This window comes from Chrysemys picta, chromosome 12 (genome assembly GCF_011386835.1).
Source record: "Chrysemys picta bellii isolate R12L10 chromosome 12, ASM1138683v2, whole genome shotgun sequence".
Lineage (NCBI taxonomy): Eukaryota > Metazoa > Chordata > Testudines > Emydidae > Chrysemys > Chrysemys picta.
Genome location: NC_088802.1, coordinates 2,987,253 through 3,013,893, shown reverse-complemented (window position 1 = coordinate 3,013,893; position 26,641 = coordinate 2,987,253). Strand labels below are relative to the sequence as shown.

Here is a 26,641-nt window from a genome sequence, read left to right as displayed (position 1 = left end):
CCCTCGGAAATGCAGACTGGCCGCCCGGCCCAAGTGGGAATTATCGGCAGCAGGCCAGCTGCCTTCCCTGCGTTGGGAGTGGGGAATCAGCGGGGCGGGGATTAGGATCACAGCCCCTCACCTCGACTCCCTGCGTGTGCAATCAAAGGAAAGAGGTTAACCCCCCCACACACACACCTCACTGAAAGTTACAGCGGTAAAACTTCCAGGTGTTTGTGAAAGGAAACTGATGTGGGGTGTAGGTGAGAGCTCACGGGAAGAACTGGGGTGTATTTACCGTGCAGTAATCGGAGGGGGCTTCACCTCCACATCGGGCGCAGTGGAGATTTTACCATCCCAGGGAGGACCCCGAGGACACACGAGAAACCAGCCCCGCCCCATTCACGGATTAGCCCCGTTCCACACTGTATTAGCAAGACATAACCCACAAACGCCAGCCCAGCAAAGGAGACGGAGCCCACGCGGGAATGGCCAGCGCTCGCGTTAGTGACACTAGCCCGCCTGGGGAGGGCCTCAGGACGCCTAGGTACCGGCCTTGTTACACCCAATGCCCCCAACCCCGGCTCTCTGGCGAGGAGCCAAGGGGGTGTGGCCCGCCCGAGCCGTGGTGCGTGGGAAATTCCTGCTTCGCCCAGCGCCTGCTCCTCTTGGGATCTGGCAGATGAACGAGATCATCTCAGCTGGGGTGCGACAGGGAGGGACAAAGATCTGCTCTGTGTGTGTGTCTCTGTGTTAGCTACAGCGGGGGGGGGGGGAGGGTTACCTACAGGTGTCTTTGCACCCTGTGTCTGTCTGTCAGGATGTGTGCGTGTGAGAGAGAGAGAGTGTGAGTGGGTGTGAGAGAGAAGCAGTGTGTGATTGGTTTGTGTGTGTGTTAGCTATGGGGGGGGGGGTGTTTTACCTATGGGTGTCTTTACACCCTGTGTCTATCTGTCAGGGTGTGTGTGTGTGAGAGAGAGAGAGAGAGAGAGAGAGAGAAAGCGTGAGTGGGTGTGAGAGAGAAGCAGTGTGTGAGTGTGTGATTGGTTTGTGTGTGTGTGTTAGCTATGGGGGGGGTGTTTTACCTATGGGTGTCTTTACACCCTGTGTCTATCTGTCAGGGTGTGTGTGTGTGTGAGAGAGAGAGAGAGAGAGAGAAAGCGTGAGTGGGTGTGAAAGACAGTGTGTGAATGTGTGTGTTTGGTTTGTGTGTGTGTTAGCTATGGGGGGGAGTTACCTACAGGTGTCTTTACACCCTGTGTTGTCTGTCAGGGGGTGTGTACTTGTGTGTGTGCATGTGAGTGTGTGTGAGTGTGAGTGAGTGTGCATGTTTCATCTGTACAAATACATCTCCACCCAATCCCAGGCTCTGTGGCAGCTACACACGTCCATGTGTTTACAAGTTGTGCCAATCAGGGCCCCTGCATCCATGTGTCGTTCTACGGCTCCAGGCCCCGGCCGTCCCACCTGCCCCTCCCACCCCAGCTGTCTTTATCAAAGAGATCACACGCAGCCAGACGCAGACTCAGCCACCAGCCCCCGAGCCCTGGGACGGTCCCGCCTGCCTCGATAATCTGCTCTGTTATCTGCCTCGCCAGGAGACGACCATGGACAAAACTCTCCTCCTGTGTCTGGCCATTCTGACCTGCGCCGGGATCGGTAAGCCGCGAAACCCAGGGATCTTTGCCCCACCTCCACTTTCCAGCGTGGGTCGGTAGCTCTCGCGTTGTATTTCTCCACTCCCTCCTTCCTCAGGAGAGCCCCCTTTCGAGTGTAACTCACTTCAACACCAGGTCACTTCGCTAAGGAGGATGTAAAAGCTCTATCCTCCTTCCCAACTGGAAGAGTTTAATTCCCAAAACTCAGACCACTGGACAAAGAGCAGCCAGAACTAAGGTGATCCTTCCCAATATACCCTTAACTCTGCCCTCCCTTGTATCAATGGCACTCACAGATCACAGTCAGGGATCCCGGTGGGTCATGTGAGTACAAGTTGTGGCGAGAACCATTCTTGTGTGAGCTGGTTAAGGTACTCAGTTGTTCTCCCTTCCTATTGACATCTCTCTGGGGGGATCAGAGTTATGTGGGAAATGCCCCCTTAACTCTGCCCTTTCCAGCTTTTCCCACACTTGAGCTTTGCGGAGTTAAACTCTCTTTGTAAGAGAATTTTTGGAAATTAAGCACCACCGTTCAGTGAAGGCGTGCAGGGTACTGCTACGCCCCTGCCGCCTGAAATCCTGCCGAACAAAGTGAGGTTTTTTTACACTTACATTTTTTACATTGGAACTTCCTCAGGATTTTCTAGGGGTTTTTTTTAGCATGGGATGAAGGAAGCGGGGTAACAGGGGCATTGAGGGGTGGCAGACGGAGCTTTAATGGGGATAGTGGGGAGAAGGGGAGTAGCGGGGTGGGAATAGAGGGGTTATTTTTGCTGCCTTAAATATGTGGCCTGTTTACAGACCCCTCTGATAATTAGCCCCAGGCTTTCGCTGCCATGGCTTATCTGCCGGCAGCCAGATGGCCCTTGTCAGGAAAGGCAGGTTGAGATGGCTTGGGGGGGGGCGGGCACTGAAGCTGCCCGACCAGTTTGCTCACAGCCCAGGAGAAATATTTTGAGCTGCGCAACAGTTTTCTCCGTTGGTTCCCGTCCCAGAGGAGAGTCGCACTTTGTGCCCCGAGCCCCCGCCCTGCCCCCTGTCTTCCCACACCCTCAGCCCTCGACCCATCCCCATCGCTCCATGCCCAGCCCCTGGCCTGAGCCCCTCCCTTCAGCCCCCAGCCTCACCCCCAGCCCCTAAACCCCACCCCATTTCCCCACACTCTCACCCCGACCCCCCTTCTCTCAGTCCCCCAGCCTCACCCCCATCCCCTTAACCCCTGACCCACCCTTAACCTGACTCATGGGCCCTCATTCCCCCACCTGAACCCCAGCCCCCCCAACTCCTCCTGCCCCCCCAGACCTCCCTGCCTGAGTCCCAGCTCCCCACCTCATTCCCTGGGGCTCCCTCCAGGGGGCGCTGTCATGGGGCTGGGGGCAGACCTAGCTGCCCGTTCGGACCCCCTGGGGGTGCAGACCTCCATTGCCCGGCTGAGGGAGGGTCGGTGGGGTCCGGTTAGTCTCACCCCTGCTCTCTGTTCCCAGGAGCGGCCCTGCAGTGCCTGAAATGTGACTTCACTGTATTTGGCATCTCCTGCCACACCACCACCGTCACCTGCAAGGACGACCAGCTCTGCGCTATCATCCGGGGCCGCGCAGGTAACAGCCCCCTGCCCGCGTCTCCGGGCTCCTTCCCCCTTCCTGCTGCCTTCCCTCTCCCTGGGGCTCCCTCCCGCTCGGTCCCCGTCCCTTATTCTCTCTCTTTCTCTCTCTCTCCTTTCTCCTTCTCTCATTCCCTCTCGCTCTCTCCCGCTAGCCGGCCACAAGCTGATCATGAAGAAGAACTGCGTTGACAAGGGGAAATGCCACACCAACGACACCTCGTCCTTCGCGGGCATCACCTACAGCACCTCCTACGAGTGCTGCGAGGGTGAATTCTGCAACTCGGCTGCGGGCGCCGGGGCCCAGCTCTCCCTGGCTGCAGGGGCCCAGCTCTCCCTGGGCTGAGGGTGTGGGAAGACAGGGGGCGGGGGGGGGCTCGGGGCACAAAGTGCGACTCTCCTCTGGGACGGGAACCAACGGAGAAAACTGTTGCACATGCTGGGGGCCTGGCTCGCCCGGGGCCTCTAATCCCTGCTCCAGAAGCTGGGGGGGAGAGAAAATAATTGCTGTGGGCGGACAAAAAAAAATCAAATCTGACCTTGCCTTTAAATAGCTCCTCCCACTTGCTTCTTAAAGGGGTACTTGGTAACCAGAGTCCAGATCTGATTGCTTTGCCTTTTTTTGGTCATCTTAAATTGTTATAACCAAGGGATGGGGCGGAGGGAAAGGCCCTGAGGGATGGGGAAGGGGTGGGGTCTGTCTGGAGAAGGGGGGAGACCTTCTCAAAGCGATCCACACTGGATCTGGCTAGTAACTTTTAGACGGGCTCCCGCCCGCCCTACCTTATACATAGTCAGTGCTGGTTTTTGCCTAACTTCCATATGCTAATTGACCATCTACCTCCTGCTCGTTAGCATTTGGGTTAATTAGTTGCCAGGGTGCAGCTGTGGTTAGCATATGTAGGTTTCCATTACGCTCAACAGCCTGGCAACTTTCCCTGAAATCCCAAAGGGATTCGTTCCTTTCTTCGCCTTCTCCCATCATGTATCACTCAGGGCACGTCTTCACTACCCGCCGCATCGGCGGGTAGCAATCGCTCTATTGGGGATCGACTTATCGCGTCTAGTGAAGACGTGATAAAATCGATCCCCGATGGCTCTGCCATCGACTTCGGAAATCCACGGCGGCAAGAGGCGGAAGCGGAGTCGACGGCGGCGCCTCAGCGGTTGACTCACCGCCGTCCTCACAGCCAGGTAAGTTGACCTAAAATACGCCACTTCAGCTATGTGAATAGCTGAAGTTGCATATCTTAGGTTGACCCCCCCCCCTCCCGTAGTGTAGACCTAGCCTCAGTTTCCAGGCACACCAGGTGTGTACGGTTACTCCCTTAATTCAAGCAGCTCCTGCTAAACGAGGCCTCGGTTATGCTAAGTTAATTGTGATTCAGGCCTTAGGCCTGTAAGACATTACATAACAGCCTGATAGCTACCTCTATCTTATCTCTATAACCCACTGCCAGCTTACAGAAGGGGTGGAGAAAATGCCTTCCCATGAAAGACCAGAGGAACTCAGGCGTTTAATTGAGCACAAAAGGAAAATCAAGAGGCGAATTGATTAACGTACTAGGAACCTTCACGGGGAGAAAATACCCGGTACGAAAAGCTTCTTTAATATAGTGAAAAAGGCCAATTAAGAACCAATGGCTGGAAGGTTAAAGCTAGACAAACGCCAAGGAGAACCAAGGCACAAATATTTAACATCAAGGGAAGTGATGTCTTCCAATCCAGATCGGCTGCCTTTCTGGAGGATACACATTTGTCAACCACAAGTTCTTGAGCTCAATACAGGGGTGTCTGGGTAAAATTTAGGGGCCCATATTATGCAGGAGGTCAGAGTAGATGATCTACCAGCCGGAAACTCTATGAAGCTGTGGAAATCCCGTGGGATCTCACCGTGGAGAAAGCTAAGCTCTGGCAAGGCAGCTTTCAAATAGTTGATCTAAAACAAGGAGAAATGCAACCTCTGAAAGGACGTCTGACGGCTTCATATTCCTGGTAACCCTGGGCTGGATGGAAGAGGCTGGTCCGAAGCGCCACAGGGATCTGGTCGCAACTCTGAGCTCAGCTGTTTCTGAGGTTCTCCTCGGAGACTTCAGGTCTGTTATACCCCGATGGACAGCGCTGCCCTCTGCTTTCCATCATACACTTAGGTGCTCTCTGGTTTCTCTGGTGCTCCAGACAATGTCCAGGAGATGGCGGTGACGTACCAGAAATACGTCTGATTCAGCGAGACAAGGTGGGAGAGTTAGTTAATTTTACTCGGATCAGGGTGAAAAAGAGACAAACTTGCAGAGCTCTTTTTCAGATGGGATTCTCTCATGGGAGGATTTTTTCAGTTTCAGTTTCATCCTTTGCCATTCCTCACGTGCCTGTATCAACCCGCACAACTAACGAGAATTCGCCCTTTTAAGCAGCTCCTTTGAATACTCCAAAGGGGGGTGCTTCTGCCTTTCCATATTTCCTTCCTCATTGTGCCATGCCGTTTGTCTCAATGCCAGTGCACAATCACCGTGCTGTAGCCAATTAGTTCAATTTATCCTTCATATGTTGTGTGATGTTACAATTAATTAACATGTGATGTCAGATATACTCATTGTTTGCTAAATAGAGTTAAGTTGTAGGATTATGGAAGTATAAGATTGATCAGAGTCAGAAGGGATAATTATGTATTAAGTATCTAGGTAAGTAGAAACGCAAGGCCTACAGACTGCGGCCTGTAAAATTGTAGTTTAGCCATACTAGGCCTTAGTCTTAAAGCTAAGAAATGCTGACATAAGTAAGTGATCGAACAATAACCTTATGCCATAAGATTACGGTGAAAAAATGTACCAATGGATACATGCCAGGATGGGCGGGGATGGTGTCTCAAGCCTCTGTTTGCCAGGGGATGGATCACTTGATGATTACCTGTTCTGTTCATTGCCTCTGGGGCACCTGGCATTGGCCACTGTGGGAAGACAGGACACTGGGCTAGATGGACCTTTGGTCTGACCCAGTCTGGCCGTTCTTATGTTCTTATTGCGAAAAATGAACTGTAGGATTAATTTTGACTACAAGTCACATTGTTCTAACACGTTCTAACAGCAGGGTATGAGGTATAATCAGAATCACGTTATAAAAGAGGGTGCCCGGATCGGGAAAGTTGAGTTCCCTACGGGAAAACGCCAGCAGGAACCATCCCTCTACTGATGGTCAGTTGGCAAGGCAGCCATCAGCCCCGAAGAATATCGCTAAGGATGTGAAGATGATTATATGTGTAACGTGTGCGTAGGTCGGTCTAGGATTTCTGTGTGCTTGGGTAATCATAACGTTAACTGTAACTTTCATAAAAAGTTGTACAACAAACTAGACGTGGCGCTGGTGAATGTCTGTGTGGTCGCTCCCCTTGGTCTTTGTGCGTTTCTAGAGAGTCCACGTCTGCAGCAAGTAGCCGGCGTGACTTTCACTTGCCTGAGCTTGAAACTACAGGCCCCAGAGCCGAACCCCCGGTGGTGTCAGACCACATTGCATAATTCACTGGAAATAAAATTAAAGGCGACAGTTCAAAAAGAAAACCCGAACAGAACCTTCTAGTTCGTCTAAATCGGGTCAGTATGTTTTACAAACGTTCCTTTGATTTCTTTTTGTAGTTGGAGGGACACAAAGGGAGGCACCAGCTAAAGGGGGGGAACGTGACCTCCCCATGTGCCCCCCCACATGATTCCTCCCCCCCACACCCTCCCTGGCAGGCTCAGAGTCGGCTCCTGTCCCCAGAAGCTGAGCGTGGGCGGGGTCGGGGGGGAAGGGCGCAGCAGCACCAGGCAGCATGGCTGGAAGACAAGAGGCTCTGGCCCCGCCTCTTCCCTTCCAGCTCTGGCCCCGCCCCTTCCTCTCCCCACCCGGGCTGGCTGCTGGGGTCACTTGACCCCTTGTGCCCCTCCCACAAGTCACCCCCAAACAACACCAAACAGAAGGCACGGGGCAGTTTAAACACACGTAGAAAACGCGTATTGGATTCATAAAGACCGACAAAAGTAGGGTTTCCAATTGGGAGTGAAAATATTTGGCATGGATTTTGGTGGCATCAGTTAATCCCCTTTATGAATCCTCCTGTTTTCATTGGCTCAAAGAGCAGGCCATTCCTAACAGGGTTAAAGCAGCAGTCATCCAGTCTCGTCTGTGCAATCTAGTGTCGCTGTGCAATCGACTCTCAGGATACAACCTGTTGCCACCTCCTTTTTGACAGTCAACAACATTTGTATTGATGGCCAGGTGACCAGAAGATAAGAAGGTTCTTGTCCCAGAAGCAGACTACCCATAACTAAAACCCATGAATTAAGTATCTTGCAGTGTCCCTGCAATTTTGGTGCGTTTCAGGGTGATTCCCTGCCCACTGGGTGGCAAACCCATTTGCTACTACGAGGCCATGGGATGGGACCCAGTGGAACAGGGAGGGTCTGGGACCCCTACCCCGGCCGCCCTCTTTGGGGGGCAGCCCACCCAACCCCCTCCTATGGACTCCTGCAGTTGAAGTCTAAGCATCCTTGGAGCCTCCAGGCCCCTCGGGTGGCGCTGCTCCTGGCCCACTGCAATCTCCCTAGGGCATCTGCAGGTACCTGAGCCCCTGTCTGGGTCCCGGCATCTCCTGCTCCCACAGTCTGGGGTTCTGGCTGCTCCCGGGCTGGAGCTGGCACGGTGCACCCTTCCTCCTCGCTGGTCAGCCCAGACTGAGCTGAGCTGCCCCCTTTTATACTGCAGCTGCAGTCGGAGCATGCCCAGTAGGGGCGAGGGGGCGTGGCTTCCGCTGCCAAGAGTGATGGCTTAACCCAGGCCTGCACAACTCGTAAAGCGGCGAGGGCCATATTACTCCAAAGAAAACAGCTGAGGGCCAAAACCTCCCGGCCCCGCTGAATCCCCCCCTCGCGCCGCTGAACACCCCCCCAGTGCTGCCCAGCCCCCCCAAAACACAACCTCCCCCAACGCCGCCCTCCCCATGGAAACAACCTCCCCAGCACCGCTGAAACACCCCGCCAGCATCGGCCAGCCCCCCCGAAACATCCCCCCCAGCGCCGCCCGCCCCACGGAAACAAACCTTCTTTCCCCAGCGCCACCCCACCAAAACAGTGGTATTGAACCTTTGTAATATGTTATAGTGGGCTCCTTAGGTAGTATAATTAAGGTAAGAGAAAAATGTCTTTTTGCTAGAAGTAGAATAAGATCTTCCCCCCACTTTGTAATCAATTGCCCTGTTGAATGAATGAGGTGTGAATGAGGAAGGCATGGAAGGCAGCACCTCCAAACAGCTGCAACTGTTGGAGAGGGGATTGGAGCCAGACCAGATCAGTAGACCAGGTCAGCCACCAACTCACTGCTAACCTCCACGGCCCCTTTCCCCCACCGCCGGCTCACCTGCACCCCCGCCACTGCCTGTCCACTCGCTGCCTCAGCCCACACCCCCGTCGCCGGCTCACCTGTTCCCCCGCCACTACCTGCCTGCTTGCCTCCTCAGCTGCCGGCTCACCTGCCCCCCTGCCACTGCCCGCCCACTCGCCTCCTCAGCCCCCCTCCCTCACCTGCCGCTTGCCTACTCACCCCCCTTGGGCCGCACAGTGTAGGGTTACCATACGTCCTCTTTTTCCCGGACATGTCCGGCTTTTCGGCAGTCAAACCCCCGTCCGGGGGGAATTGCCAAAAAGCCGAACATGTCCGGGAAAATGGCGGCTCTGCTCCTCCCCTGACTCTTCGGCTCTGTTTAAGAGCTGGGCTGCCCGAGCACTACCAGCTTCGAGCAGCCCCCGTGCCTCCAGACCCTGCGCCCCCGGCTGGGCGCTTCCCCTCCCGGGCTCCAGCTGCACTGGGGAAGCGCCGGCCGGGGGCGCAGGGTCTGGGGGCTGCCCGGCAAACCGTGAAGCCGGTAGCGCTGGGGCAGCCCTTTCCCCGTGGCTGGGAGTGGGAGGGAGGAGGGGGCGGAGTTAGGGCGGGGAAGGGGTGGAGTTGGGGCGGGGCTGGGGGTGGGGAAATGGGCGGGGCCAGGGCCTGTGGAGGGTCCTCTTTTTTTATTTATTAGATATGGTAACCCTAGCACAGTGAGCCCACGTGGGCCGCATGTTGTGCAGGCCTGGCTTAACCCCTTCCTCTCCAGTGCGGGGCAAGTGCACCCTGCAGGGCCAGTGCAACCATTTAGGCAAACTAGGCAGCCACCTAGGGCACCTAGTGGTTGGGGGTGCCTAAAAGCCCGCTCAGGAGAGGAGGCATAGGCAGTGAGTTCCATATCTATGTGGTGCTTGGGCACCAGCAATATTCAGAGCCAGGGACCCAGCTCCAGCAATACTTGGGGCCATGTGTCCCCCCGGCCTCACCTGCAGCCCCCCCCACCTTCCCCGAGTGCCCTCCTCTCCACTTCCAGGGCAGACTGACTGTGAGCCTGTCCTTCCCCGTCAGACCCTTTCATTTTCCAATGGGACCCTCCAGCAGCACGGGGGCCCCCCCTGCCCGCAGTCACCGCTCCTGCCCCATGCTGGGCAAGGAGGCAGCCCCATCCCTCACCCCCAGTGAGGCTACAGTCAGGGGCAACAGCAGGGGAGGAGGCACATACAGCGCCCCACCATGGGGGAAGTGCAGGAGATTCCAGGACCTGAGAGGGGCCCTAGGAGCACATGTAGTGACAGTGGTGGGGGTGAGTGTGCTGCTGGGGGGTGGGAAAGGGGGGCTCCTCCCCCAGAACTTGCTGCTGCCGGCAGGGAAAGAGCTGAGGCGAGTCCTCCTCTCTGGCCCCTGTCCCGGAGCAGCCTGCCTGTACCCCAACTCATCCCCAGCCCTGCCCCACCCCAGAGCCCACACCCCAGAGCCCACACCCCCAGTCAGAGCTTTCACCCCCCCCAACGCACCCTCAACCCTCTGCCCCAGCCCTGAGCCCCTCCAGCACCCCAAACACCTTATCCCCAGTCCCAGCCAGAGCCCTCATCCCCACACCCCTACACCCGCCCTGAGCCCCTCCCACACTCCAAACCCCTCATCTGCAGCCACAGCCCTCACCCCTGCACCCCATCCCTCTGCACCCCTTCCATCCCTCTACACCCCTCCCAGAGCCTGCACCCTAATCCCCTGCTCCAGCCTGGGGCCTGCAACCCAGACATCCTCCCTCACCCAAACTCCCTCCCAGAGCCTTGGGCAGGTGGGGAGCGGAGTTTGGGGGGGCGGAGTTTGGGTGGGGGCGGGTTCTGGGCACCACCAAAATTTCTACAAACATGCCACTCCTGCGAGGAGACGGAGTGAAGGTAAGCTGGGGTGGTGGGGTGTGGGGAGGGCCACCCGCAGTAACAGGGGTGGATGCATTGGGGAACCGCTCCCCACCCCAGATCACCTCCACTGAGCACACAGCCACCGCTCTAAGTCTCCTCCAATCGGCATCACAAGCCTGGGAGGGGAGGAGAATTAGAGCGGCGCCGGCGTGCTCAGCAGAGGAGGTGGAGCCGAGGTGAGCTGGGGGGGGGGCTCCCCAGGCGGGGTTAGCTTCTGCAGGGGAGGGTCTCCCCGGGGGGGTTAGCTGCCATGGGGGGGGTCTCCCCAAGTGGGGTTAGCTGCTACGGGGGGGGGTGCTCCCTGGGCAGGTTAGCTTCCACAGGGGGGAGTCTCCCTGGGCGGGGTTAGCTGCTGCGGGGGGGGGCTCCCCGGGTGGGGTTAGCTGCGGAGGGGGGTTAGCTGCTGCAGGGGGGGCTCCCCGGGTGGGGGGCTGGGTTAACTGCTGTGGGGGGGGGCGATTTTAGCTGGGGGGGGTGCAAGGTGGAAGTTTCGCCTAGGGCACGAAACTTCCTTGGACCGGCCCTGGCACCCTGTCACAGGCTCCCAACCCAGACAGCCAGGTCAAATATGGTGAGGATTAGTGAAAATCTTGTTCATCATATATGAAGGTCTACCAGTCTAAGGGATCGGACACATCACCCGCCAGGTCAATGAATATTTCAGCTCTCACCCAAATACGCGTTTACAGCCAATTCTTATTAACCAAACTAAAGTTTATTAAAAAAAGAAAAGAGAGAGTGTATTGTGGTTAAAAGATTGTTAAACCAGCAGATATGACAGCTGTTCTTAGGGCAGGTTCGTAGTAGAGATGGTGAGCTGATGAGTTGCAAAAAAGTTCTTCCCAGAATCAGCTCATCGGGTTATAATCCAATTAGACAGTTAATATAGAGTTTGTTCAAATTCTCTCACAAGCAGCAGCAGGTGGATCTGGACACCTCAGTCTTGCGACTTAAGCTTTCCCTGACCAGGTTTAAGGAGATCTGAGATGACAGGACGGGGCCCTGAGAGTTCTTTTATAAATCTCTGGCAGGCTGTGAATAGCCTCTTGAGAGCAGCTATTCCTTGGGTGAAGACTAGGTAATACACATTGCGGCTTTGCAGTAAAACCTCTTATTGCCTGTGTATACAAAGGTGATTGCATTCATCAGTGTGAGGTAATTCTCCATTAAGCCATTCATAGTTTACTACAGACTTCAAAGAGAAATAGAGACAATAATGTTATTACACCCAACTTCCATCTAAACATTAATACAGGTCTGTCGCATCTTACGTGCATTTAACCTGCGCGAATTCAGCTTTACACGGTCGGCAAAAACAAAACAAAAACAAAAAAAGAGAAAAATAACTATTTAAATACTGTACCTGTAGTGCGGGCGATTCCGCCCGCCATTCCACTCAATCTAATTTTGACTATACGCAGTTTTCGCTTTATGCCCTGACTGCGGAATGTAACCCCAGCATAAGATGAGACAGACCTGTATTCCCTTTTGATCCTTGAATCAGTAGAACATAGTAACAGACAGGAACTGTCTGGTTACATTGTTAACCTCTAACAAGATATCGGGAAACACAGACCAATACAATCACTATCTTCTTCCAATTCTCTACCAGTACAAGTCTACATTTCAAAGCTCTAGTCTTTCTAACCTGGCTTCGTTAGCTATTTATAAGGAATAGCCCTAATGATCATGTACATACTTTTCTAATATATCTTTCAAGGTAGAATTTGGGTCATTTAGCCTGCTAGTCGCTTAACCCTTTCTGGCCCCATGTCACCAACTCATTAGCTAGGTCCCAAAATTGAGAGGGAACCGTCAGGCCATCTCTCTATACGACAGGTCGCGGGTCTACCCTACTTAACTATACTTATGCTAAGTTGCTGAAGCTAATGTCTTACAGGGTACAAGCCTGTAGGTTACTTGCATTACAGCTGAATACAATAAAGGTTAAATCAGCCCTATGGGCTAGAAACAAATCGATCTCCACAGGAAAATAGGCACTTAGATTTAGGGTCGAACAGCTTTTCTACGTGGGGAAATTGAATGGAGAATTATACCGCGATATAGTTTCTCCGCTTTACACACAGTCAAGCCGTACAGAGTGGCCACATGGGGAATCATGCTGGTGTTGCTAGAGTGATCTAATTATTCCCCTATAACTACTCTGGTCGATTTCCCCGTGTCCACATGCTCACAGACGGATGAACTTTGGTGAGTTTTTTAGCACCTTATGAGGTTAGAGAAAGAAATATACAGATGGGTGGATTTCCTAAGAACTTCCTGACTTAGCTGACCGACAGCAGTTTAAAGGTACAGGGATACACTTAGTTAAGGCAAAGGAAATACATTTATATATTTCAGTTTCTAGCCACCTCCATCACTGGCCGTTTTAAAATCAGGGATGGGAAGTTGATCTAAGAGATCTTGCCCTAGTCCAAAGAGGAATTAATTCAGGGACATCCTAGGGCCGATATTAGGCAGAAGATCGGAGTAGATGATAACGGTGGTTCATTCTGGCCTTGCAATCTGTGAATCTATTCCTGGGGGAATTCAAATTCCAGCTTCAATTTAGCTGTGTTTCTATACCCTATATGCCACATATGTTTGGGGTGCACTGTCCCAAGATCCCTCTACCCCGGTCACAGAGAAGCTGAGAGCCAGGACTCCTGGGTTCTCCATGTCTCTGGCAGGGGAGTGGGGTCTAGGCCAGTCACCTCACTACTCTGCCATCAGATTGGTAGGACTTTGCCCAAGACTTTGTCTAGGACTTTGCCCAAGACTTTGCCCAAGACTTTGTCTAAGACTTTGCCCAAGACTTGGGAGATGAACTTCACCAAGGCCTCCCAGAGCTTGTGGAATAGTTTCAGGATCTCCCTCCAGAAAGCTACTAAAGTGGTGGCTCTGACATTGTAACTGGGCTTCCCGTCAATGGTGCACACGTTCACTTTATTCTCCCCTTTCCCGGAGACAAAGACCATCTCGCCCCTGTCGCACTCAATGACCAGCCGGGTGTTCTCCTGCAGGCAGCCCAGCTCATTAGAGAAATCCTTAACAGCCACGTTCAAGGTCTCCTTGACCTTCTCGGGAGTCCCTGACAGACCCCTCACCTCCCTCCGCACGCCCTCCAGGTTCTCAATGCTCAGTGGCTGCTCAGAGAGATGCATCCTCTCCTGATACATCGCCCAGCTCTTCACCTTCACCTCGTAGCTGGGTTTCCCGTCACAGCAGGTCACGGAGACCTCGCAGTCCCCATCTTCGGAGATCAGCCGCAGCTTCGTCTCGTCCCAGGAAACGCACATCTTGGCGTTCTCCCGGACGCACTCTGGCTCCTTGGGGAATTCCCTCAGCACCAGATCAAAGGAGCATCTCAGCTCCTTGGTCATCACCCCCCAGGACTCCAGCCTGTCCCGAATTCTCTGCAGGCTCCCCACGCTCAGCCTTTGTGGGTGGGAACGTAACCACTTCCAATACACCATCACTGTGGACTCCTTCACCTTGTAGCAGGGCTCCCCGTCACCTTCAGACACAGTGATCTCGCATTTCCCCTGGCCCGACACAAACACCAGCTCGGTGTGGTCATGCCTGATCACCATCTGGGCGTTGCGCTGCACACACCGAGGCTCTCGGGGGAACTCCACCAGGGCCCGCTTAAGGCAGGCTACCAGCTTCTTGTCCGGCACCCCGCGCTTCTCCAGCGCATCCTGCACACCCTGCAGGGTCTCCACGGTCAGCGGCTGGGGACGGGAGCATAACCTGGCCAGGTACACATCCCCTGTGGGCTCTTGCACATGGTAGTGGGGTTCCCCATTGGTGTGGGACACTGTGATCTCACACCTGGCTGCTCCAGAGACAAACACCAGCCGCTGTCCCCCCAGCTCAATGACTAACTGGGCGTTGTTCTGCACACACAGGGGCTCCCGGGGGAACTCCTCCAGGGCCAGCTCAAAGCACCTTCTCAGCTCTGGGTTCATCAGTCCCCGGGACTGCAGTCGGCCCTGAGCTTTCTTTAGGTTCCCAACGTTCAGCTGCTCTGGCCCCTTCCACCTTTCCACTTTCTGAATCAAGGGCTGCGGGGCAAAGCGGTACCAGGCACTGAGCATCAATTCTGTGGCAATAATGAACATCCTGAAGGGCCATTTGGGCCAACGGATAGGAACCCCGGATTCTGTGCGCAGTTCGGCTCCTGCAGATTGAGCTGGCGGGATTCTCTCGACCCCTCGGATCCTGGAGGTGCGCTGCCTCAGCTTAGGAAACATGTTCTGGAGGGACTCGAGGCCTCTGGACCCAATGAGTCTGAGCTACCAGCTGTGCTTCACCTGATGCGTCCAGTCCTCGCTCTCTGGGGATGATCCGAGGGGTGTGTGTGTGTGTGTGTGTGTCATGCACGAGCCATGGTGTGTGGGAAATTCCTGCTTCACCCAGTGCCTGCTTCTCTTGGGATCTGGAAAATGAACGAGATCATCTCAGCTGGGGCTCGATGGGGAGGGACAAAGAGCTACTCGAATAGATACAGTCAGATCTCCAACAGCAGTAACTCAGCACCGCTCCGCTGTCAGAGCTACACCAAGTAGCTGGCCCCATTGACTCCAATGGAGCTACGGCCCATTGACTCCATCTGGATCTGGCCCCATTGAGTCCAATGGAGCTATGGCTGATTTAGACAGTCCTGGTGAGAGTGAGGTGGGGGGGGGAGCACCATTTCAAATTTTTTGGGGGCAGGGGTAACTTTCACTGTGATTCTAGGGGCCACACTTAAGCCACAAGTAGATTTGAAAAATTATAACCCCCCACCACTACCCTGCAGATAACTACTTCAGACCTTGTGGTCCTGCAACGATTTGGATGATGCCCATGAACCATATTTCATTACACCCTAACGGAAAGACTGTCTCATGGTACCCGGCAACTGAAGCGTTTTTTCTAGCAGCGGTTTCTGTATTTTTACATTCCCAATGCACAAATGATTGATGGACATTCTAAACCGAGTAGAATTTCAAATCTATTATTGAAAATCTTGGAGCCCCAAGATCAACACTAAAAAGCAAAGAAGAGGGGCCATATTCTGTTCTCATTCACACAATTCCAAGTTCAGAATAATGGGTGAAACCCAGGCAGTTACTCCAGATTTCCAGCAGTGCTGAGGAGAGCAGAATTTGCCCCTTTCTGTTTGTTAGTTGCAATTTCTGTCGGAAACTGTGCTAGAGACAGTGATGGGGAGGGATTCTCCACTAAAATCCCTCATGAAGTGAAGAATTAAGTTAGCACAATGTACGGTAAGTGTTAAAGTGTACCTCATTACTAGCACTTACTGATGTTTCTTTGTAAAACTGCTATGAAGTAGAGATTGGAACAAACTCAGGCCCCCGGTAACATCAGACCTTTGTGTAGGACCGATTGCAATGAATTAACTATGGTAAAAGGTCCATCTGTATGGACATCATCCACAACAGACCCTTTCATTGGGGTGGGGGGGGTGAGGGAAGGGGGTACCTAGATATAAAGTTGAACTGGGGGCTAGATCCTTAAACACATACATCCCACGTTATTCTCATCCAATGCTTGTGCCTAGGGAAACAAAGGTGGTGGCTGCTGCTCTTTTTGTTGAAACGGAGGAGATTGGAAAAGAAACCCCTTCAGGTAATTCAGAACCAGCCCAGTGTCTTGCATCTCTTCCTGTCTCTGAGCTTTTTCTGATCATTTTTTTAGGGCTCTGTTCTAGGCATTTCAGAAATGGGGCTACGTCATGCCCGTGAAAGCACTGGCATTCGGGACTGCCTGGCAGACAGCCATAGATGTCATCGGTGAAAGGTCAGAAAACTTCTTGAAAATACGACTGACTCAGCACAGGTGACATAAATCCATTGGGCAGATAAGGGCTTGAGAGCGGGCAATTAAACCCTCTTTCGGGGAAGGGAGGTTGCAATTTGCAGCCCGGAGGATGAAGGAGAGGCAGGATCCAGGGACCTACAATCCACCCCTGCCCTGTCCACCCCAGGAAAGTTCAGCGAAATAGTCACCCAGAATGGTGCAAGCCCAGGGCTTTGGCCGGGGGAGACAGGGCAGCACCTGGCACAGAGCTGTGTGTGAGAGGCAGGCAGGGAAGAAGTGAAAGCTGGTTCTCACACACACACACACACACACACCAGCAAAATGGGCCCCAGCAACACTGTAGCAAGTGACTACTAGTCTGTTTTAGAGACCCATCGCGGACACTCACACAAGACAAATTGTGCAGTTTTATGTTACGTTGTTGCTTTTTTTAACCTTACTGCTAGCCCGGCGCCATAGTCTGGACTCCAGGGATGAGAACTGCAGAGCGCTCCAACGTGAAAAAACAAAATCCTGGCATGTTAAATCTTTTAACTGGCAAGGCAGCACAAAAACTGGCCAGGTGGCAACCCTAGTACCCCCCAGGGTCATCACATTGCCCGCGATAGGGTGGCAAAGGAGCTGTTCCGGCTGGGTGTCCTACGGGATGGGGAGTCTTCTAGAGGCAGAGGACTGTGGGCTCAGGACTATGTGGGCGGAGCCAGGGCCAGATTAACTTTTTGCGGGCCCAGCGCCAAACATATTTGTGGACCCCCATTGGGAAATAAGGCATGTGCTGGGGGCGGTCCGCAGCACGAGGGGCCAGTTGGGGGCAATGAGGCGCAGCGGGAGCAGCCCCCCTCAGCCCAGCACAAGGGCACTGTTTACAAACCCACAACTGCTATATGCACACTGGCCCGCCCATCCCTGCACTCCCAGTGTGTCCCTTCCACACTGCCCCCTGCCCAGTGCCCTGATCTCATGCCCAGCACCCCCTCACCCAGAGACCTCCGCCCCACAGAGCCCTACGCCCGGCGCCCCCTCACCCAGAGACCTCCCCCGCAGATCCCTACGCCTGGCACCCCCTCGCCCAGAGACCTCCCCCGCAGATTCTTACGCCTGGCTCCCCCTCACCCAGAGATCTCCCCCGCAGATCCCTATGCCCGGCCCCCCCTCGCCCAGAGACCTCTCCCGCAGATCCCTATGCCCAGCACCCCCTCGCCCAGAGACCTCCCACGCAGATCTTTGTGCCCAGCCAGCACTCCCTGCCCAGAGACCTCCCCCCATGGATCCCTACGCCCGGCGTCCCCTCGCCCAGAGACCTCCCCCACGGATCCCTACGCCCGGCGCCCCCTCGCCCAGAGACCTCCCCCACGGATCCCTACGCCCGGCGCCCCCTCGCCCAGAGACCTCCCCCGCAGATCCCTACGCCCAGTGCCACTGGATCCTCTATGCCCAGCACCCCCTGCCTAGAGACCCTTCCCACTGACCTCCCACCACAACTGCACAGCACCCTGCACACCACACCCCCTGCCCATATCCGCCCCCCCCCAGATCCCCGACTGCCCAGCAACCCCTTCCCAGTCCCACCATCACAGCTGTACAGTGCCCCACAGTCCTGAGGGGATTCGGCATCAAATTCTGTGCATCATATTTTAAAATTCTGCCATTTTTTGTTACAATAAATGAATGTGGAAGCTGCACCATGGCAGGAGGGAGCACAGGCCACTGGGGTGGGAGATCCCTGCAGCCTCCCCCTCCCCCTGGAACAGGGACTTGGCCGTGAGGCTGAACCTGACCCTATCCCAGCACAAGGGTCAGGCCTGCCACAGAAACACCCTGGGCCCAGCCCCTTTTGTGCCAGGCGCCCCAGATGTGGGCAGGGAGGCTCAGCCCGGCAGCAGGATCCCAGTGTAGAGGGACTTAGTGTGGGGGGTTCCAGATGGGGATCAGAGGGGTCTGTGGGGGGGGTAAGAGGGGTCTGTGTGTGGGGGGCAGTCTGGGTGCAGGCAGCTCCGTGGGGGATCTGGATGCACAGGGAGGTGCCAGGTGCAGGGGCAATGGGAGTCTGCAGGGGGGACCAAATGAAAGTGTTTGAAGCTCAGAGGGGGATGGGGTCTGGGTGTAGGGTGACCAGACAGCAAGTGTGAAAAAGCAGGACAGGGGGTGGGGGGTGATAGGAGCCTATATAAGAAAAAGACCCAAAAAATGGGACTGTCCCTATAAAATCGGGACATCTGGTCACCCTATCTGGGTGCAGGGGAGATGGGGCTCATTTGAGAGGGGGTCCAGGTGTAGGTGGTTGTGACTCAGTGGGGAGGGTCTCTGCGGGGGGCTCATTGGGGTGGTACAGATGCAGGGGAGGTGGGGCTTGTCAGGGTGAGGGTTTGATGGGCCTGCTTAGCAGGGGAACCCCAGCTGCTGCCAAGGGGATCTGCATGCTGGGCTCCTGCTCCTCCCCCGCTTCCCCTGCTCCCCTCTTTCCCTTCCCCACCGCTCCATCTCCTCCCCATCCCACCCCCTTCCTTCCCCACTGCCTCTTCCCCCTGCCCCCGCATCCCCCATCCCCTTCTCTTCCCCACCGCTCCATCTCCTCCCCATCCCACCCCCTTCCTTCCCCACAGCCTCTTCCCCCTGCCCCTGCATCCCCCATCCCCTTCTCTTCCTCACCGCTCCATCTCCTCCCCATCCCACCCCCTTCCTTCCCCACTGCCTCTTCCCCCTGCCCCCGCATCCCCCATCCCCTTCTCTTCCTCACCGCTCCATCTCCTCCCCATCCCACCCCCTTCCTTCCCCACAGCCTCTTCCCCCTGCCCCCCATCCCCCATCCCCTTCTCTTCCTCACCGCTCCATCTCCTCCCCATCCCACCCCCTTCCTTCCCCACTGCCTCTTCCCCCTGCCCCCGCATCCCCCATCCCCTTCTCTTCCTCACCGCTCCATCTCCTCCCCATCCCACCCCCTTCCTTCCCCACTGCCTCTTCCCCCTGCCCCCGCATCCCCCATCCCCTTCTGTTCCCCACCGCTCCATCTCCTCCCCATCCCACCCCCTTCCTTCCCCACTGCCTCTTCCCCCTGCCCCCGCATCCCCCATCCTCTTCTCTTCCTCACCGCTCCATCTCCTCCCCATCCCACCCCCTTCCTTCCCCACTGCCTCTTCCCCCTGCCCCCGCATCCCCCATCCTCTTCTCTTCCTCACCGCTCCATCTCCTCCCCATCCCACCCCTTCCTTCCCCACAGCCTCTTCCCCCTGCCCCCCATCCCCTTCTCTTCCTCACCGCTCCATCTCCTCCCCATCCCACCCCCTTCCTTCCCCACAGCCTCTTCCCCCTGCCCCCGCATCCCCCATCCCCTTCTCTTCCCCACCGCTCCATCTCCTCCCCATCTCAGCCCCTTCCTTCCCCACTGCCTCTTCCCCCTGCCCCCGCATCCCCCATCCTCTTCTCTTCCTCACCGCTCCATCTCCTCCCCATCCCACCCCTTCCTTCCCCACAGCCTCTTCCCCCTGCCCCCGCATCCCCCATCCTCTTCTCTTCCTCACCGCTCCATCTCCTCCCCATCCCACCCCTTCCTTCCCCACTGCCTCATCCCCCTGCCCCCGCATCCCCCATCCTCTTCTCTTCCTCACCGCTCCATCTCCTCCCCATCCCAACCCCTTCCTTCCCCACTGCCTCATCCCCCTGCCCGGCTTCCCCCATCCCCTTCTCTTCCTCACCCCATCCGCTTCCTTGTCCCCACCCCACCGTGGGAAGTCAGTGTTGTACAAAATGAAGATGGCCCCCAGCTCACAGAAGGGAGCTCGACCAGCACAAGCACCCAGACGATAGTGTCCAGCTGCAGAGTCCAGGGAGCTGAGCAGAACCTTCTCTTTTCAGCCGGGCTGTGCAGCTCTGGGGTCACAGAAATGGGGGGGGGGGGGTCAATGTCATGTGACCTTGCACCCCCATGTGGCCCCATGGAGCAGAAAAGGTGGTTCCTGCCTGGGAGGAACACCCTGCTTTGGAGGTGACAGCGCCAGCCGCAGGAAACAGAGGAGGAGGGGGGGCTCCATCTCTGCTCCCAGAAATGAAACAGGGTGTTTACAGCTCCAGCCGGTCTAAAGGATCATCCTAAGTGCAGGCTGCAGGCCGGGCCGGTGCAACCACTAGGTGAACTAGGCAGCCGCCTAGGGCGCCAAGTGGTTGGGGGGTGCCAAAAAGTGCACTCAGGGGAGGTGGTGGAGTGGAGGTGAGCTGGGGCAGAAGAGCACGGGGAGGGCTGCCCTCAGCAAGTAATGGGGTGTGTGTGCGCGCATGGGAACCGCTCCCTGCCCCAGCTCTTTGCTCCGCTTTCTCCCCTGAGCATGCAGCTCTCGCTCTAATTCTCCTCCCCTCCCAGGCTTGCCATGCCAAACAGCTGATTGGCACTGCAAGCCTGGGAAGTGGGAGAAGTGGAGCAGTGCCGGCGTGCTCAGGGGAGAAGGCAGAGCGGAGGTGAGCTGGGGAGGGGAGCTGCTGCGGGGGGGGGCCTGCCTGGGCAGAGGGGGGGGCTGCCACAGGGGGTGCCTTAGGGTGGAGCGGGAAGCTGCTATGGGGGAGCTCCCCAGGTGGAGGGGGGCAGGGAGCTGCCGCGAGGGGGGCTCCCTGGCTCTTCTCCATGGCCCCTGCCCTGGCACAACCCCACCTCTTCCCTCCCCTGCCCTGCCCCGGCTCTGCTGAAGACTGCAGCCAGGCCCGACCCTGCACTCACCACATGGTAAGTGGAGCGACCTGGCCCCAGCCTGCTCTGCTCCCCTGGCTCCCAGGCTTGGGGGGAGGGGAGAACCGCCCCACCCCCGGCACTCGCTGGCGGTGTGGCTGGGAGCCAGGGGAGTGGAGCAGGGTGGGGCCAGGTCACTTCACTTCCTGCAGGAAGTGGCCATCCCCCCAGTCCCTCATGGAGGCCTGGGGCGGGGCCCCACACAGCCCCCCCACGGAGGCCTGGGGCCCCTCCTTCCCCCTGTGGAGGCCTCGGGCCCCACACAGCCCCCCACAGGGGGCTGCGTAGGGCACCAAAATAGCTAGGGACGGCCCTGGCTCCCCGGGCAGAGTGGGAGGGCGCAAGGTGGAAGTTTCGCCTAGGGCGCAAAATATCCTTGCACTGGCCCTGGCTGCATGCAAGGATCACGGGGGGGTGGGGGGGTGAGTTTCCCACCCTGTGCTGCGCAGGCGAGATCATCGGAAGGGCCCTTTGTGTGTTTAACACCCACGCCAGCCCTGGGGCTTTGCAGGGAATCGGCGCAAAAACCAGGATAGAGAAAAATGTGAGAAACATCAGTGCTACTTACTGGGGGGCAGCCAGCAGTGAAACTCCCCTGCTTCTTCCAGCTCCTCCAGCGGGCAGTGGGCTGAAGGATTTCAGACACACCCCAGCTGTGACAATTTTCCCTTTCACTTTCCGTTGTGTTCACAGAAAGCACGCCGAGACGCTGGAGAAAAGCGGAAACACTCTTGGTTGAAAACTGCCACGTCACATGACGTTATCACTGAAAATTCAGACACAGGCTGGTCCCGAATGCGGTGGAGCAATAGCTGCGTTCGCCAAGGACGCGGGGGACAGGTCTTAACCAGGCCGCAACTTTATTAGTTTCCCTCTCCCAGCCTGATTTTCCCCCGGGCAGCAAGGAGCAGGAGTGCCAGAGTCTCCCTAGAATTGGAGGAACCACTGTCCCTGTCCCCACTCTGCCCCTTCTCCTACACCTGCACCCCACTTGCTCCTCTCTGTCTCCTCCCCACATCGCTTGCTTTTAAGGCAGGAAAAAACTCATGGGGCTACGGTCCTCTGGTCCCCTCTGTTCAGGTGTCCCTGGCAATGCCCCGGTAATAGGAAAAGGAGGGGCTGATGTTTGACAGCTGGGTCGGGGTAAACTGAGGCTGGGCCAATTTACAGTGGGGAGGAGGAGCTGGGCCACCTCACCAGGGACTGGGCAATCGTCCCCCCCCCCGACCTCTACTCCGGGTTCCAGCCCAGGGCCCTGTGGATTGCAGCTGTCTGTAGTGCCTCCTGTAACAGCTGCATGACAGCTACAACTCCCTGGGCTACTTCCCCATGGCCTCCTCCAAACACCTTCCTTAGTCTCACCACAGGACCTTCCTCCTGGTGTCTGATAACGCTTGTGCTCCTCAGCCCTGATTAGCCTGCCTTAATTAATTCTAGCAGCGTCTTCTTAATTCTTAATTGGCTCCAGGTGTCCTAATTAGCCTGCCCGTCTTAACTGGTTCTAGCAGGTTCCTGATTACTCTAGTGCAGTCCCTGCTCTGGTCACTCAGAGAGCAGAAACCCTGTCTGACCTGGGACTCATAGATCACTCTCCTGTAGCCCTCTGCCCTAGAGGGAGGGGGCTGCTCCTTCTTCTTCTCTGCTACCTGCTTGCTGGCTGACTAGCTGCTAGACCCACCCACACCTTGGGTGCTACTGCTCCAGCTACAGCCCCTTGGGGGGGGCCTGCTGGCCCACTCCCCAGAGGAGCGGAGGGAGAGACCCCAACCATTGCTGCTGAGGATGCCACCACCATCTCCACCTAAGAAGGGTCCTTCCTGCTGGTCACCAGACTATCACCTGGAGCTGCTGCGTTTGCTGCTGGGGAGCTGCTGGAGCCCTGAGGAGAAGAAGAGACCATCTGCCAGTGGGGGAGCGTGTAGTAATTCTACAGACCACCGTGGAGGGGGCCCTCCCGGACTGAGTAACTTTTGAACTGTGCTCTTGTGGTGGGGATCTAGACTGTGTTTGTGGAGACACAGGGGGTGTGGTGTGGAGCCTGCCCCCTGGTCCATCTGTGTCCCCCCCCCGTCCCCACCACCACCATCATCGTTGCCCCCTCCACCACCCCCACTGGCTACTCACCATCTGCCTTGGGCTCCTGCCTCTGGGACTCAGCTGCTCCCCAAGGCTTGCCACGCCCTGTTGCCACCATTGGGCCTGACGCAGCAGCCAGCTTGCAAGGACTTTCTTTTTTGTTGCAAGCGCACGTGGGTGCACGTACCCCCCGCTTTTGACTGACCCCCTCCCCCCTGCAGCAAGCCCCCAGCTTTGCCCCTGCTGCCTACCCATTTGCCCCTTGCTGCCTTTTGCCCCTCCCCCTTGCCCCAACCCCTCGCTAGCTCCAGTTTGTTTGCCTGCCCCGCCCTTTCCCTCTGCAGCCTTTGTCTGTTTGACCCGCCCCAGCCTCCGAAGCTAGTCCCGTGGTTCCTCTGCCCCATTTCCCGCCTGGTTACTCCCTTCCCCCTGCGGTCCCCTTGCCCTGATTAGCGCCTCCCCTCGTACACCCATGTCCCCTCCTATGCGCTTGTGCCCATCTCCGTTTTAGTTTGATCTATCTCACTGCCCCCTCCCCCCAATGCTGTGTTATCCTCTCTTCCTTGGTGCAACAAGAGGAGCCGGAAACCTTCCCTGAGTCGGTGACTGACCCCTAGCCCTTGATAGACCCCCATCCACCCCCCCTTTTTTGGCGCCCTCCTCCCCTGCCTACAGCCTAGCGGGGAGGAGTGGTCGACCTGCTTCCCCCTTCCCTACCCCCCTCCAGTGTTTGCTCTCCCCCCGTCCTCATTATGGCAGAGGATGAGGAGAGTGAGACCCCTCGGGCAGACCCTGCTGCCCCTCCTCCACCCGCCCCACCATCTTCCCCCATAGCCTCTACCTCAACCGCCGCTGCCGAGTCACCTGCTACCATCCCTGCTGGAGCGCCGGCAGCGGTGGGTAACGAGGTGACCTCCGCTGCTGCCACGTCCCTCGCCCCCTCTGACTCTGGGGGAATCCCCCCAGCCAGCAGGAAGGGCCAGGGCACGAAGAAGGGTAAAGGCCCTGCTAAAAAGCCAGGCCCTCCATGGCAGGGGGTGCCCCCACTGCCACGGCCCCGCAACAAGCCGCGGCGTCCCTCCCTGCTGTTCCCTCCACCAGCTCTATGGGTGTCCCATCCCCAACTCCCAGGGCATACGCCCAGGTGGCGGCGGCCCCCCCCGCCTGCCGCTACGTCATCTCCCCCATCCACCACCTCCGCTACCATCTATAGCGGCCGGGGCCCCTTCCCCACCTTGACCAGGAAGCACGGCGTCCGTTGCCTCCTGGTACCCGCCTATCCCCACGTGGAGACCTACGTGTGGGCATTGGCGAGGGTGGTGGGGCCCACGGCCATTGTGGCGGCCTCCAAGATGTATGGAAAAGTAGTCTTCTTCCTAGCATCGGAGGCCGCCGCCCAGGAGGCAGTGGAGAAGGGCCTGGTGGTGGGGGGCATGTATGTCCCCCTGGAGCCGCTAGAAGACCTGGGCGCCCGACTGGTCCTGACTTCTGTCCCTCCCTTCCTTCCAAATGCTGCCCTGTTACCCGCTCTCTCTACCCTGGGGAGGCCGATCTCTGTGGTCAGCCCTCTCCCATTGGGCTGCAAAGACCCCGCCCTCCGTCATGTCCTCTCCTACCGCCGGCAGGTACAGTTACAACTGCCACCGGCGGCACGTGACGGTGAGGCGCTCGAGGGGTCCTTCTTGGTCCCCTACCAGGGGGCCCGCTACCGGGTACATTATTCAACGGGGGAGGCCCGGTGCTACCTCTGCCGGGTGATGGGACACGTCCGGAGGGACTGCCCTTTGGCCCGGCACAGAGGGACATCCGGGACCCCCGAGCCCCGGCAGGGCGCCGGCCCCATCATTGCCGGCGCCCCGAGCTGCCCGGCGCCCGAAGCCGCCCCTCTTCCTTTCCGGTCCACCAATGCTCCCGCTCGGGCCCAAGGGGTATCTCCCCCAGTGCGCCCAGACGAGCGAGAAGGCCCCGTCTCTGCCGCCTGCGATCTGGCGGGGCCTGTGGAGGAGGGTGAGGTAGGGATATCGCCGGCATAGAAGACGGCATTCCCCAGAGAGAATCCTCCCTCCTACATGCTGCCCCACCATTGCCTCTCCGAGTCCCTAAGCCTTCGCTCTTGCTCCCTGACCCGACTCCTGTTAGCCAGCCCCCGGATGATGCCATGGAGGGCTGGTCCTTAGTGCAGGGGAAGCGGGGCAAGCGGAAGGCTCGAGCTCCGCTCCTTCCATCTGATGCGGTAGCCCCCCCGGAAGACCAGGAAGGGGGGAACAGACGCTGAGCCTTCCGCTTTGCCTCCGGGTGGGTTTTGTCCACCATTGCCGGCTAGGGAAGACGTGGCAGCATCGGAGGAAATCACTACCCCTCCTCCGGTGTCCCTTCCTATGGAAGGCCCTGATGGAGCCCCTCTCGCCCCCTTACAATCTGAAGCCCCTGCACGCACCAAGGCAAGCGTCGCTTCGGGTGCAGGAGGGGAGAGCCCTGGGGTGGTGGAAGGTGATCTCCCTTCCATTCATGAGGAGATCGAGGCCCTGGGTCTGACCCCGGTTACCCAGGGGGAGGACAACCCTCTGCCAGCGGGCCTCGATCTGAGCGACCTCGCCTTGGCCCCCCTTTCCCCGTATTCCGTCCCCTTACCCACTGCTTCCACTCCCGCCTCCGAGGAGCCCCGGGACTCTTCCACCATCCCAGCTGCAGATGGCACCCCGCTAGCGGCCACCGAACCTCTTGAGGCAACGGCCAGTGCCACGCAACTGGGACCCGAGTCGCCAGGGGACTCCCTCATGGCTGAGGGACAGCCGACCTCCTTTCCGGGTGGGGGCCTCATCGTTGATTCTCCACCTACGGATGCCGTGGCCTTACCGTCTGCCTTGGAGCACGAGTCTGGCATCGCCGAAGGCCCACCTCCCTCCCTGCAAATCCCTGAGCCCCTTTGTGGGGTGCCACCCCCCCCACCCAGTGGCCTGGCTGCTGAGGCCCCGATCCACTATCGCCCCTTCCCCTGTCCCTATTCCTGACTCCGACCCTGCCCCTGTCACCGACCCCGTCCCTGTCCCCTCCACTTCCCATGATGCTATTGCCGCCCCTGGGGCTGTCTCCTTCCATATCCCAGAGGATGACCCCTAAGGAGCGGCCTTTGTATTTCCCTGTCCCGACCCACCAGGGGCTGCTATTTTCCCTCCACCGCCCCCCATTGAGCCAGGGTCTGAGGCGGGCCACGTGGCGCCAGCCCATCGGACGCCACGTCGAGGGTCTGCCCCCTGCTTGCCCGTCTCGGTGGGCCATGGGGCTGTGACAGGGGCCCCGCTGGGGGATAGCCATAGATCAATAACCCCACCCCCCCATACGCTGAGAGAGGAGCTACGGGAGTTCCTTGAGGACGTCCGTGGCTCCCGCAACAAGGTACAGCTTGCACTCTAGCGATGGGGGGATTTCCATCAAATCCTCTGGGCCGCGAGGGCCCTCATGGGGGAGGGTAAGAGGACCGGGAGGCAGGCCGCCGCGGCCTACC

The 26,641-nt window shown here is 57.4% G+C and overlaps 2 protein-coding genes across 2 annotated transcripts; one reads left to right on the top strand and one right to left on the bottom strand.

Annotated features, from left to right (window-relative positions):
* The first annotated feature begins 1,448 nt into the window (after positions 1–1,448).
* Positions 1,449–6,582, top strand: LOC112061764 (sperm acrosome membrane-associated protein 4-like). Its single transcript, XM_065564106.1, has 3 exons — positions 1,449–1,638; positions 3,122–3,235; positions 3,393–6,582. The coding sequence occupies exons 1-3, from the start codon at positions 1,587–1,589 to the stop codon at positions 3,581–3,583; spliced, it is 357 nt and encodes a 118-aa protein (XP_065420178.1). The 5' UTR covers positions 1,449–1,586; the 3' UTR covers positions 3,584–6,582.
* A 4,467-nt stretch (positions 6,583–11,049) lies between these two features.
* LOC101940633 (uncharacterized) lies at positions 11,050–21,752 on the bottom strand. The gene is made up of 2 exons (XM_065564104.1): positions 21,629–21,752; positions 11,050–14,958 (listed from the first exon to the last, which is right to left on the bottom strand). The coding sequence occupies exon 2, from the start codon at positions 14,771–14,773 to the stop codon at positions 13,247–13,249; it is 1,527 nt and encodes a 508-aa protein (XP_065420176.1). The 5' UTR covers positions 14,774–14,958; positions 21,629–21,752; the 3' UTR covers positions 11,050–13,246.
* Between the last annotated feature and the right edge of the window lie 4,889 nt (positions 21,753–26,641).

Bases quoted from the DNA above. Each gene is read 5' to 3' on its own strand.
- LOC112061764 (XM_065564106.1), top strand. From the start codon at position 1,587: ATGGACAAAACTCTCCTCCTGTGTCTGGCCATTCTGACCTGCGCCGGG. The intron at 1,639-3,121 runs GTAAGCCGCGAA...CTCTGTTCCCAG, and splicing joins TCTGACCTGCGCCGGGATCG to GAGCGGCCCTGCAGTGCCTG. The intron at 3,236-3,392 runs GTAACAGCCCCC...CTCTCCCGCTAG, and splicing joins TATCATCCGGGGCCGCGCAG to CCGGCCACAAGCTGATCATG.
- LOC101940633 (XM_065564104.1), bottom strand. From the start codon at position 14,773: ATGTTTCCTAAGCTGAGGCAGCGCACCTCCAGGATCCGAGGGGTCGAG.